At 36.8% G+C, this 14,115-nt stretch overlaps 1 protein-coding gene across 2 annotated transcripts in view; it reads right to left on the bottom strand.

Moving 5' to 3' along the window:
- Positions 1 to 360: 360 nt before the first annotated feature.
- LOC306864305 (rab11 family-interacting protein 4A) overlaps positions 361 to 14,115 on the bottom strand; it is a gene marked incomplete at its 5' end in the record, with an annotated part of 46,909 nt that continues 33,154 nt past the window's right edge. For both annotated transcript variants that reach the window (XM_079408249.1, XM_079408248.1), the window contains 12 exons: positions 361 to 1,208; positions 1,664 to 1,807; positions 2,318 to 2,473; positions 2,563 to 2,700; positions 3,848 to 3,929; positions 4,056 to 4,196; positions 4,720 to 4,823; positions 5,015 to 5,114; positions 5,659 to 5,694; positions 8,428 to 8,562; positions 9,316 to 9,483; positions 9,691 to 9,905. In XM_079408249.1, coding sequence (XP_079264375.1) covers positions 1,092 to 1,208; positions 1,664 to 1,807; positions 2,318 to 2,473; positions 2,563 to 2,700; positions 3,848 to 3,929; positions 4,056 to 4,196; positions 4,720 to 4,823; positions 5,015 to 5,114; positions 5,659 to 5,694; positions 8,428 to 8,562; positions 9,316 to 9,483; positions 9,691 to 9,905 — 1,536 coding nt within the window. In that variant the 3' untranslated portion in view covers positions 361 to 1,091. The remainder of the gene's footprint in view (positions 1,209 to 1,663; positions 1,808 to 2,317; positions 2,474 to 2,562; positions 2,701 to 3,847; positions 3,930 to 4,055; positions 4,197 to 4,719; positions 4,824 to 5,014; positions 5,115 to 5,658; positions 5,695 to 8,427; positions 8,563 to 9,315; positions 9,484 to 9,690; positions 9,906 to 14,115) is intronic.

The raw sequence follows: 14,115 nt of genomic DNA on the forward strand, positions 1-14,115 counted from the left end.
CAACCTTGCTGAATACATTTGTTTAAAATAAAATTGTATTGACTCCAAACTTTTTAACAGTAATATATATATAAATAGTATATATTACATACTATTATACTTTATAATAGTATATATTGGATTTGCATATATTTGAATTTAGACAATGCATCTAGTAGAGACATTGACCATGATCTTAATGTTTTATTCAGACTGTATTATGGCCATAGTTGTGGGGCTTTTGTAGTTCTTGTTAAACAAGAAGACTTCATTATATCATAAGCATTTACCTCTCACTCATTATGTGTAACATCCACCTCTTCCTTAAACTTCAGTGGACCATTTCACTCAAACTTCTAAGAAAAATAAACCTTTCTTTTTCACATTTTCAATAGACTTTTCTTTCTATAAGTATATACTATATTGTACAACTGTGCCGTCTGTACTCACACTTGTGCTTCTCTACATGTGACCCCTCAGTCAAAGGATGCTGATGGTCAATACAGACCCATTAGTTAGAAGCTGTAAGATCACTTCAGCCCAACTAAAAGCCATTAACAGCAGTGTATCTTGGAATGGACCGACATGATTTTATTATTGTTTCAACCGCAGACCACAATGTATGTTGGCAGAGAACATTCAAAAGAAGTTCCCTTATCTGCTGATTACAGTATTTCTTTCGAATGCTCTTCAGAGCATAGACTTCATAGGAAACCAGCACTTTATAAAGAAATTCTTGAGGGCTGATTAAATGCTCAATTTTAATAATCCCCGCATGCCATAGGGTGCATGTATAGCTCTCCTATATGGTGTGATCATGTGATATTTAATATAATTATTTTATTCATGTGTAGAATACAACACTGAGTTGTACATACTCAGAGGTAGTGTGTATATAACTGAGTGAAAAGTACACTTCTACTCTAGATTCCAGTTTCATCACTTGTTTTTGTCATTTCTACAGCCTAAACGCACAGCGTGATGACATGAGTAGTGACGGAAACCGTGACCGGCATGTGTGAGACAGAGCACATGAGAGACACGATCATTTCGACAGCAACTTGAAGGGGGAGCTCTCTGCCGAGTGGGAGTCCTCTATCCGCTCTCAGGAGCTAATGCTTGATCTCTAAAATGGAGGGGTTGTGGTCGAGGATAGCCAGGATGATCTTGTCCATATACTGCCTTAAACGGAAGTTGATCTCTTCTTGTTCTTTCAAAGCTTCAACCAGCTGGAAAGATGGAGAGATTGACCAAATGGGTGACAAAAAATGATGATATGGCTGTCTTTCATGTAAAGCTGAAGGACATTTTGTAGGTTCCTCTAGATTAGAACATCTGCTAATGTTCTTAATGTAAATGCAAAATGCAAACAAAACATATAAAAACGTCACTATATATTAACGTACAGAGTCATTCAGTGGTCAACTGTAGGTTACTTAAAGTGGTGATTCTTTAAAAAAAAGGTATTCTTTTAATATAAATAGAAGTAGTTAATATAAGGTAGAACAGCAATTTAAAAAAAATCCATGCAACATGATTACAGCCAATAAGGTAGAAAAACATCAACACCCATAATGCACTGGGGGTGGGGACTAATATGCTATCCTTCAATGGGACCAAGCATAGCTACTTAACGAGGGTCAGTATTCTTTTGGTCTCGGTACACTGTGAATGTTGTTCTCACCTCATCTCTGGAGGCATTGTCTATCTCTGCTGCCAGTGACTGGGCCTTGGTGTGACAAGCGAACAGGTTTTTAGCCTCGTAAAGGCTGAGGCTGAGAATCTGTCCATTCAGATCATCGTTCTGGTCTCTGAGTTTATGGTTTTCCTGTTAGAAGATTAAACACATCAGTGTGCAAATCATACTGAATGCAAGGAGGTAAACAGTATACATATATAATATACAGCAGTGGTTCTCACTAGGGGGCATCAGCACACTTCCAAGGGAGCCACAAAATTGTTTAATATGAACCAGCTTACTGTATATAAGGGAACTTTTTAAGTGTGATTTCTAGACCTGGAAAAGTCACAGGAATATCTCTAAAGAATAGGAGTTCTTCTAATTATCTAGGATAATTTTTTTTAAAAATGTCAAATTGCAATTTGTGATTTTAAACATTTAATCTCATAATCACAAAAGACTAGAATTATGTCAATTCACTAGTCATAAAAAAGTGTGAAACCTGCTATATATTAAGTTGATGTAAAGTATACACAGAAACCATATACTATACTTTGTATCATAAAAACAATCATGGACCTGATTGATTTGCAATGAGATTGTTAGATAACATATCACAGACAGCACAAGAAGCATGGCCATGTCTTTGCACTGTACCTGCTTAAGCCGTTTTACTTCGTGCTCCAGTTCAATCTCTCGAGTCTTGGCGTTGTACTCGGACAGTCCTGCAGCGTTACGGCCACGGCCGGGCTTCTCAGTCTCCAGTTTAAAGAGCTGTAGGTGCTCCAGTTCACGCCGCAGGTCCTCAATCAGCTACATGCACATGTGAATTGTGTGAGAGGTCTGGAGATTTATGTTTATGTGTATAATTGTGATCCGCAATAAAAATGACACTGTGCTACCTCTTGCATGGCCTCTCGCTCCTTCTGAAACTCATGTCTGTTCTGCCAAAGTTTATCCATAATTTTCCTGTACAGATCCATCTCATCCTTCAAACGCAGGCTTGTGTCTTCCAGTTTATCTGTCATACGTTGCTTCTCCTGTGCACAAAAATACAGACAAATATACATAGTGAGTGACCAAAATCTCTACCATGATGTAAGTAATCTGTCAATCTGACTTGAGTAAAAAAAACTTTTAAAAACTTTTAAGACAAGTCAGTTCACTTGGCGGCCATTTTGGACCCTAATGCAGCTGGGGGGGTTTTAGGTAGGCAATAGGCTTACAAGTACGACTCTCAGTCTCATCGACTTGAAAAAGCTTTAAAAAACCTTGTGTCGACTTTGCCTGTTTCACTGCATTTCAAATCAGCAATAAAATCTGAGAACAATTTCACCATAAATGTAGAATCTTTAGCCGATCTGAAACTAAAAAATGCATTTTCAGCCTAGTCCACAAGAGGACCTTTAATTTTTTTTAGCTATATCAGACAATGACCTAGTTTTTTAGCTTTATGGAAAGGCTATAGCATAGAAAGTCATGCAGTTGTGCGACAATGATTCATTCCATCTCAGAGATCAAAGCCTCACAGGCTCCACGCGGATCCCTAAATACAGGGCTGCTAATGTCATGCAGGCAGGAACTTTCACACTCATTACACCAGCTAATGCAAGCAGTATGAAAGAGTGTGCGGTTAACACTGACAAGCTCCAGGGATTTCACTGCCTGCTGAAATGTGTCAAAAGATGCTTCAGTGAGGTCAGAAGTAATAGTGTGAAAATGGGTCTGAAAATGTGTCGGTGAGTGTTTAAGTGCAAGAAATTGCTATCTTTTAATTAAGCAAACCATTTGATGTGTAACCTGATGTGTGGGTTATGTAGATGTGAAGTGACATACTGCGTGCTCTGCATTCGTGCTCTGCATTTAACCCATCCAAAGTGCACACACACAGCAGTGAACACACACACACCGTGAACACACACCCGGAGCAGTGGGCAGCCATTTTATGCTGCAGCGCCCGGGGAGCAGTTGGGGGTTCGGTGCCTTGCACCTCAGTCGTATTGAGGGTGGAGAGAGCGCTGGACATTCACTCCCCCCACCTACAATCCCTGCCGGCCCGAGATTCGAACCCGCAACCTTTGGATTATGAGTCTGACTCTCTAACCATTAGGCCACAACTTCCCCACGACTTGTGGTGATGGTCAAGGGATTTCTACTCAAGAGCTTGAGATTTGATGCATATCTGACCTGGTCCAGTTTCTCAGTTTGAGACTTGAGTCTGCACACATTAACTTTCATCTCTGCGTTCTCCTCTTCTAGCTGCTGGACCCTGTGTGGAGAAATCATCCATTATAAAGTAGCATGCCACACACTGCCCTTCTAAAAAGGTGTTTTAAGGTCTTGAAACCTTCACATGCTTTATATGCATGTTTTTGTGCGTTTTCTGATTAGGTACCTGTTACTAAGCATTTCAATTTCAGTACTCTTGTCTCTCTCCATCTTACTGTAGGCCTCTCTGTGTCTCTTCAGCTCCTCCTCTAAACTTTGCTCTGCACGCGTCTCCTGATCTTTGATCTGCTCATCCAGCTCATGTACCCTGATGGATAAACATGTACAAACAAATACAGACATAAGAAAACATATAATGCATACATCACCAAGGTTGCATTCATGTGACAAAGGATTAATAGAGTATAAACATTAATACTGTGAAATATCATTACAATTTAAAATAACTAATAAATGAATTTTAGCAGCCATTAATCCTGTCTTCAGTGTCACATGATCCCTCAGAAATCATTCTAATATGCTGATTTGCTAAATATTATTATTAATGCTGAAAACAGTTGTGTTGCTTAATATTTTTGTGGAAACTGTGAAGTGTTATTAGTGTTACTAATGAATAGAGAATTCTAAAAAACAGCATTTATTACTTTTGCAACATTATAAATGTCTTTACTGTAATTCTAGATCAACTTAATTGATTCTCGCTGAATAAAAGTATGAATTTCTTTTCAAAAAAGACTAATGGACTCCACACTTTTGAATGGTAGTAGAATTACAAATAAAGTAATAAACAATAAATCACCCATGTAAAACTAATAGTCAGATATCTTTACCTGTGAACTAGTTGTGTGTTTTCCTGTTTAAGTTTGGATTTCAAATCTCCATTAGCCAGACTGTCGTTCTCAAGCTCTGTTATCTTCTTTTCCAAATAGCTCACCTGCAGTAGAAATACAGAAGAATTAAATATAATAGTCATTTATTATAGACAACATTCTCTGAATCATATTCACAGGAAAACAGCATTATTGTAGTGGCCTTAAAAAGTATATCCGAATCATTTGAATTTTATACATTAAGCCTAAGCAATTAACAGGGTCTTCGGTGATCACATTATTATGCTTCCAAGACCTTCTCAGTGATGTCAATGTCACAGGAGTCAATGCTGTCTCTGAACAGGTCCTCTGTGCTGCCTTGACTGCTGCTGAAGTTACTGTGGTGGAAGAGCTGACTGTGGGACACACAGAGAAACAGAGAATCAGGAAATGGAACTGAAGTTACCAATCATTCTTCTCTCTAAACAGTTAGTGACTTACGCTGCGTCCGAAATCGAATACTGCCATACTATATAGTAGGCAAAATATGTATGCAAACATTTTTTTCTGAATTCATAGTATTTGAAAAATGAAAGGTAAAAAGTACACGGATGACTTCTGCCGAGAATTCTGGAGTGTGCATCTGATGGACAGTTTACTATCCCATGCGGCCATGGGAGAGGATTTATGAATAGCAGTGGAGTGTAGGTCATGTGACAGTAACACCATGGAGGATGCAGTACGTCCAAATTTAATTCATGCCAATATTAATACTATATATACTGTATGTTATATAGAACATCCTTTTTAACAATCAAAAAGTAAGTTCAAATTCAAATGTAGCACCTACTCAGTATGCGATTTCAGACACACTGATAGTCAGGCAATGGGTATTAAGCCAGCGCTTTGTAATCTCATATTCTACAGATAGTGTGACAATAACAAAGATGAGAGACTTACCGACCAAATGCTGTACTGGAAATCTTCCTGTTTGGGCTGTAAAAAGAAATGGAAAAGATCACTGTATTAGAAAAAAAAAAAAATCATAAAAATGATAACATACCATGCAGTCCAAGTCCAGATAGATAGATAGATATATAGATAGATAGATAGATAGATAGATAGATAGATAGATAGATAGATAGATAGAACTTTAATTATAACTCTATGCCTGTGTTTATGTAACTGTGTGACCCACGTCACTCTTTAAAGCCCTCCTCTCATTACACCACACAGGTCTGAACTCAAACAGCTCGCCGAGATACAAGTCAGCTCTCCTGTTCTCATATCCAACCCAGTTATCACAGCACTGACAAAACACATTTAACTACGAAAACAATGATAAACCCAGACAATCTGCAAACCAAGAGAGATGAGGACAAATACACTCACAGCATTCACATGCCCTCAAAAGGGCAGGCGCACATAGTTCTTCATGACCTGTCATGACATGCTAAAGTAGCTGGACATATCTGGTACAAATGCAAAAATTTATGCAAAAAACAGTTATGCAAAAACAACATTTTCTGATGGCTTTCACACTAAACAGTCATTCAACAGCAGATCTCTCTACAAGTCTGCCTAGTGTTTTTTTAATATACAATACTTAATTTATACAATAACCCAAATGTTTGCTGATCATTATAGAGAAGTTCATAGTGGTGCCGATCATGTCTTGCATGAATGCATTTTAACTTCAGCAGAGTACGCAGTGGAGGATTTGGACAAAAATGCCAGAGGATTAATAGCTAAAGGCCACAGAATGTCACATGATCCCACTTCCTCATCACACCTATTCAGCCAGAGAAAAGGAAATCACACAGCTCTTTACTGAACAGCATCTCTTGCTCGGTTCCAAAATGTAGCAACTTGATTATGCTGCCACCTTGTTTTATTATGATGTATAATAATAAAAATGAAAAGGCAAACCCAGAAAGCACTGCATCAATCTTGGTGGAAAAAAAGAATCTATAGAAGAAGTGATGTAGCTAAATATACATGTATTTCATTTTATACTGAAAAGTATAAATAAAAATAAACTGTGTCCCAAATGACGCACACTATGTACTTATACACTATTACTTATGCATTATGCTATTTTTATAAGGTTACTTTGTCATTAATAATCAGAGTCTGATAGCCCCTCCCCTTTCACAATGAAATTAAGATGCAACATTTGAGTACATGAAGTGTTCAGCATTCCACACTTTCAAACTTTATAATGTTTTTATTCTCCTGGTAGTTAGCTGTTTTGGTCCTTATAACTCTTAAACAAAGCAAAAAGTGCTGGAAAAGTGTGCAGGTACTGTTGCACTCCATTAAAGTCAATTGTGTCTACTGCTTATTTGTCTTCTGTTTCTATATTTCTGAAATAACTCATGTAGTCTCAGGGCGGTTAAGATGCTGTCTTAGAGGGCAGGTGTCTGTCTACAATAGGAGGTATGTAGTGAGGCAGCTCACTAGGTTTTAAGATAGAGGATCTGCTGTATGTCTGCAGTATCATGTCTCAGTGTGTCAGCAGCAGAGGTGGAAACCTCATAATCCCATGATGCTTTAAATCTTGTTACAGATGAAAGATTGCAGTGTCGTTCTCCTGAAGTGCCAAATTTGTTAGGTGTCCACATAATAATAAAAGGATTATTTCAGCAGTTTTCATCAAATTCCACTTAACCACCCCAAGCTTTTCTTGAGGGGCTCAGTTTTCCCTCACTGTCTGATAACATTCACAAAGATTAGTAAACCCTTGACTGGAACATTGTTGCTATGGTAACAGCTCCTCTGATGAAACCCGTCTCTTGATAAAGCTTTTGACAGACCGGGGTGATTAAAGAGACTCATAAAAATATATCTAGCTTTACCTACGGTGAACTGAGATATAAAGAATCCTCTCAGAAGTGCAGTGCTATGCCATTTAATATGAACTATAGATGCTGCAAAGTTAAGGGCACTAAAGACAGCATTCAGAGGGAAACAGACATGCAACCAATGATTTAGGTAAGACAGCATGCTAGATATACCATCCTTTAGCATAAAATAGCTTAAAACAAAAAGCATCAACAAATATATTGCTATTTCGTTATTAATATGCACTGTATTAAGATGGAGGAAGGAGCAAGATAAATGTAAATAAATACACGTAGGCCTATATATTAATCAATACTCTATAACAAAAAACATACATATAAAAATATTTGTGTGCAATCAAAAATTGTTTATTTTGCCCAATATCTGTGTATTTTTTATTCTTACAGAGTGCTGCAGGAATGAGTGCTAAAATACAGACATGAGTTTGTATTTTTAAAAGTTTTAGTTTTTTAAATGGATTTTGGTTAAATGTCTGAAATAAGGTCTGTGGTTAACAGAAGCTCAAGATATTTTCACTATCTACTCACTAGTCCGCTTTCACAGCCTTACTGTGTTCAAACCTTCACTCTTGCAAACTAACTCCTCCAATGTTGAATAACTTTTACAGACTGTATTTAGGCTTCAAAATCATAAAAGCTTTGTTAATTTGTGCAGATTATCTCGATGAACAAAATGTATAAGAATCAAACTTTTGTTGGTCACACTTATTTTCTGCAATAGCAAAAGCCAATGGAAAAATCTTACTGGCTTTTTGTTGAGGGAACCAGTGTTATGCTAACTTCTACTGTATATTGGATAACAAAAAACTGTACATCATCCTTGTAGCATGCTATTATCTTAGCAATATGCTCTGTGGCCTCTTACCTGTTAGCTTTGAGGTTCTTGAGTCTGGCCTCTAGGTCATTGAGCAGGTTGACTTTCTTGCAGCACTGAGAGCAGTAAACATCCAGAAGCTCACTGTTGTACAGGTGCCTGATCTTCTGAGGGGTCTGACCAGCACTGCAAACACCATCAAGTGATGATCAATACTGACAGTAGAAGCATTCAGATTTTACTTGATCAATATATTTAATAATATAAAATGGTAAGATATTTCAAATTTTGCATAGTTGGAAAAGAATGTCTAATAATGTGTTATTGATTTCATGATAGGATTATCCTTGATTCAACCAGAATCATGCAGAACAAATGAGAACAGCTAACGATACAAAACTCCCACTGTATGCCAAAAGCATTTCATAATTATCGGCTGTTGTGATTTTATGTTTAACAATGCGTTGATTAATGGCTGTCAAATGCATTAATGCAACAGAGTGTATTTGTGTCAGAATTATAACTACTATGCATTAATAATATTCTTAGAGAGTCTTATGAAAAAATAGCTCATATTTCAACCTAAAAAATATGAAATTAAATTTTGAAAATGTGCAAATAAGTTTTTATTATTATTATTATTTTATCTTATGGCCTAAGAACATCTTAAGCACACCCAAATTATCATTACCACAATGCACTTTTTTTATTTTCACTTTACATTTTTGTGCTTATGTTTGGGGTAAGGATGTGCTTAATTGCCATGAAAATAATAATTAAGCAAAATATAATTTCTTATTTATTTCTATTTGTTTATATGTATGGTTTCATGCTATTCACCCTTATTCGTCCATGCAATCAAATGCAACAGATCATCCAGAATAACACCATAGGTCAGTATTTCACGAGAGAGGTGTGTGCTAAAGTGAGCTAGTTAACCTGGAGGGCAGAGAGGAGCCCAAGTCAGAGAAACCATTGGTGCGTGTGTCATCATCAGGGATGGGGCTGCTGGGAGTGAAATCCACATCTTCTCCCTCTCCATAGTCCTCAAACTGCTCCTCCACTGAGATCACTGAAGCGGCTGCCGAGGACACCATCTGACCACAGCTGAAACCAAACCCACAGGTCTCACTTTAGGTACTAATTCTTACAGTAAATTTATTTTTAAATGTAATAATTTTTGTATTAATTTAATGAAACAATAATTATTCAATTAATGTTTTAACAAAAATTCTGGCAAGATGTATTTTCCTTCTTAAGCTCAAATAATGTTAAACAGCAACAACAAAAAACATTAACATCCATGCTGCTGACTTGTTTCCACGTAGAAAGAGTCCACCCAGTCCTTCTTTATCATCATGACGTCCTCCATCAGAAGATTCAGATCCTGCCCCGCTGTCTCCTGCACTGTCCATGTCTGCCTCCTGCACGTCCCGTCCGCCCATTGCTTCCTCATCAGAATACAACTGGCACTCTGGGTACGGCCGCGTGCACACAATGATCGGGGGTCCCAGACTCCCCTCCCCGTGCTGCAAACAGATATCATACAAAACCTGTTGAATAAAGTCATATTTCTCAAAATGCAAATGTAACATCAAAACTAGACCAGATTACTCTGACTCACTATGTGGTCTCTTCACACACACAACTTGGTGAGGTGAAACGAGAACTTAAGAAGACCTTTCTCAGAAGGTCACAAAAGATAATGAGTCAAAGGTTATGGAAACTTTGCTCATTAACCCCAGAAGACACAACGGACACCAACATAGGACAAAGGTCATCATGGTGAACTGGTGTGAAACATTTCAGTCGACTAACGAATAGTGAGTGAGTGTAACAAAGACAAGAAAAGGACAAAGATTTTGCATGCCAGAGACAGAAATGGTGCTCTCAAAATGAAATAAGATTTTAATATCCTCCATTTAATTTATACCACAGTGAACATTTCTCTGCTCACTCTCACAAGGTTTGACTTTTTTTAACATCCATTCTGTCCTACAACATGTGCAGTTCAAAATATTAATTTACTTATTAAAATTCATGTCACATCTCAATGGCAGGTGGACAATGGGAATCAGCTGATGTTGCCCAGTGGCTCGCAGACAGAGCAGACTAATTATCACACTATAAGAGATTGTTAAATCAATGGTAAGTCTTTATATATGTTTAAATACACACATTTCTGACACTTTCTGTCTGTCTAATATGAAAGTGTATTTATTTTTGCATCTATGTGTCTTGGGAGGTACTGTATTATTAAAGCTGAGAGTTATGGCTGGTCATTAAGCATTTACTGCATTCTGGGGAACTACAATGCATACCAATGTGCTTTAAAATGACTTAGCTCATCCCTCACAGATGATCATAATTTGTCTAAGACATTTATTCATAAGGCAATGCTAAAATAAAACAGACATCTCCACTACTTTAATACCATGAAAAAACACTTTTTTTTTTTAAATAAATAGCCATAAATTGCTAGCTTGTCATACAGTGACCCCAAATATATATTTGAACACTTTTAAACTTTCACTTAGATTTTTCTGAATTTCAATGCACAGATAAAATATCAAACAATTTTAAATGACTTTAACCATCTGTTCTGAAGGCAATTTTAAGCCAAGGTGTAGTTTATAATTTTAACTAAAAACAATCTTTTTGTCATAATATTGAAACTCATATCTATTGTTTTATTTAAACCCTTATATCTGTATTTGTGTGTGTGTAAAATGTTTTGCTTGAAATGTATTTGTACTATATTTCTTTAAAATAAATGCCAGTCAGTTTGATATTTTGTCCTAATGTAACATCATGCTTATGTGTAAACACTCAAATTGACTTAGGGTCCCTAAGGAACAGCTTTATACATCTAATTCTAATAGGGATCTTCTCTATATTACTACTGCTTGATTAGAACAGGAATGTAATAGTCAGCTGCTCTACTCTCCTTTGTCCTCGCTCTTTATGCTAAGCCTTTACCATATTTTTCCCTCTTCCTTATTTTTTCTTTACTCAGTAATATACAATGTATTAAAAACAATTGTCTTTCCTTCAATCGCAAACTCAGCCTTTTCCTAAAAGCATTTCATTTATATCTGAGTGTATCTCAGTGAGTGCAGCAGTGTGTCAGTGTGTATCTAAAGTGACCCCTCTCACATTCACACCTCAGTGAGTCCGTTACCTTCCTTTGTAGGTCACACACGATATTCACACACCTCTACAATCACCAGATGTAAGAAATGAGTGTATATCATATATCATAACTAGTTACCTAGCTGGGGACTACTTTCAGGCACTGCGTAATATCATTGCGCCTGCTGCACCCATGGTACTGCAGCAAAGTTCCTTGATTATTACGCCGGAATGAGAGTATAGTTCCTAGCCATATCGGCTTAGAAAATCACAACTTTTCATTTTCAGTCTTAGTACACAATGTAACTACAGAAGAGTCAAGTTTTAAATAGGAAAAATATCGAAACTCTTTGGTCATTTTTGAGCGAGATGCTAATGGTCTAATCCGATTCAATGATACCGCCAGACCCGGAGATCGGCTGAATGGATTCGAAAACCGTAAAACTCAACTGTTTAACTCTTGGGGACTTGGAAAATGAGCCTATTTTCAAAAAAAGTGGAGTGTTCCTTTAAGGAAAAAAAGCTTCTCTGTCCGGTCTGATCTGAGATTATGCCTACGAAAAGGAAATGTAACGGCCAGCCTCCGGATTAAACATCACAGGTCTAGTCGCAAATCTGAGTAAAACTTTGATTCTTCCCACATGGTTGGATCTTTGGAGATAAGAGCGGAGGAGCAGATTACTGATGACTGATATCTGCATAGTCTTAATGTGAAGCTTTGACAGTATAATAGAGTTTCTCCCTGCTGAGCAGCGACTGTGATGAATGCAGCCCTATCAGATGCACTCCGACTGCAGTAATGTAAGAGAAGATGCAGGGGTCTCCTGCAGTGAGAGCCCAGATAAATGAGCTACAGACTAAGACCACTTTTGGTCCAACCCGACCTGAATCTGCCAGCCCCCCTTAGACAGCACCGTCTAGAATGCCTAGACTTAACATTCATTATTTACACTCTTCTGACAGACTGCTTTTAATGTTTGGCATGCATTAATACACAAACATATTTAATATTTTATAAATAAAAAAAATCTTATACTAAAATAGAGTTATATGTATTTCACTGATGAAAGCAGTTAAGAAACTGCTATTATAATTTCACTCACCATTACTCTGTTTGTATGGTGTAGTGACAATGAAGTTATTTGATTTTATGTGGCTAATTAACTTATGATTTGTGGACTATTTATATTATAGACACATTTTCGTTTAAATAAATACCAATGAAGGGCCGCTTCACTTTAATGGAATTGTTTTAAATTAGAGTTTGACTGTAAAAAATGGCAGCCATCAGAATTGTATTTTAATGCTTCAACTAAAAATCATTTTGCTGTTTACCGATTTTTAAAGTTAACATGGTGGACTAATACTGTCATGCTGCAGTACTGCTGATCCACCCATACCTCCAGCATTTCATGCAATATTGCTGAGTACAAATTAAGTGGCATCAAAGCTTAAATACTGCTAACATCCAAACTCTGGGATGCTAAGAGAAAAAATACACCAACCAGTGTGTCCACATTGCTTGCAGTGGGCTGATTTGGAGGGATGATCATCATTAAAAAAACAGTGGCTATGCTCTGGAATATGCAGCCAGGTATTGATTCAAACACATGCCCCTGGTTTCACAGATGAGGCTTAAGCCTAGTCCTAGACTAAAATGTAAGTCTTAGCTGTTTCAACTGAAAGAAACTTGCACTGATTGATCTTAAAATATATCAGTGCTTTTGTTTTGTCTCAAGATGCACACCAGTGATGTTTTGTTCTAGGCATGTTAATGAAAATTACTTAAATGTCCTAATTGAACTATGGCCTAATCCTGGCTTAGTGTAAGCCCTGTCTGTGAAACCGGGCCATAGTGATGTCCATGCAGAGTCAAAGCTGCTGTATTCTTGCAGAGTGTAAGTGGGATTCTGTCGATGGCTATTGTGTAATCAAACACACTTTTATGTGTCATTAATGACTGAAAGCAATATCCTTTTATTACTTGGCTTAAAGGGACAGTCCAATAATTAATGTTCTGTAATCGAGAGAGTGAATTAAATGAAATGGTCAGAAAGTACACTACTGTTCCAAAGTATGGGGTCAGTTATTTTTTTAAGGAATGCATAAGGACGCATTACATTAATTAAAAGTAACAAAAATTTTTTTTACAATTTCTACTTCAAATAAATGTAGGCCTAGTTCTCTTTCTGAACTTTATAGTCATCATAGAAATTTGAAAAAAGGGATCATGGTTTCCACAAAAATGTTAAGCAGCACAACTGTTTTCAGCATTGATAATAATAAGAAATGTTTCATGAGCAGGAAATCAACATATTGGAATGATTTCTCATTCAACGCTTAAGACTGAACTGGCATCACACTAAATTACATTTTAAAATATATTCAGATAGAAACGGATTATTTTAAATTGTAATAATATATTCACATTCACAATATTATGGTTTTCTGTATTTTTGATCAAATAAATGCAGCCTTCGTAAGCGTAAGAGACGTTTTTCAAAAACATTAAAAAAATCCAACCCCAAATTTTTAAATGGTAGTGGATTAAACATGTTTGGTGCGACACCATTTCTTGTCTCGGAGCATGCCTGAAAACATTCAAAT

The sequence above is a fragment of the Barbus barbus genome (genome assembly GCF_936440315.1).
Source record: "Barbus barbus genome assembly, chromosome: 4".
Taxonomy (NCBI): Eukaryota; Metazoa; Chordata; class Actinopteri; order Cypriniformes; family Cyprinidae; genus Barbus; species Barbus barbus.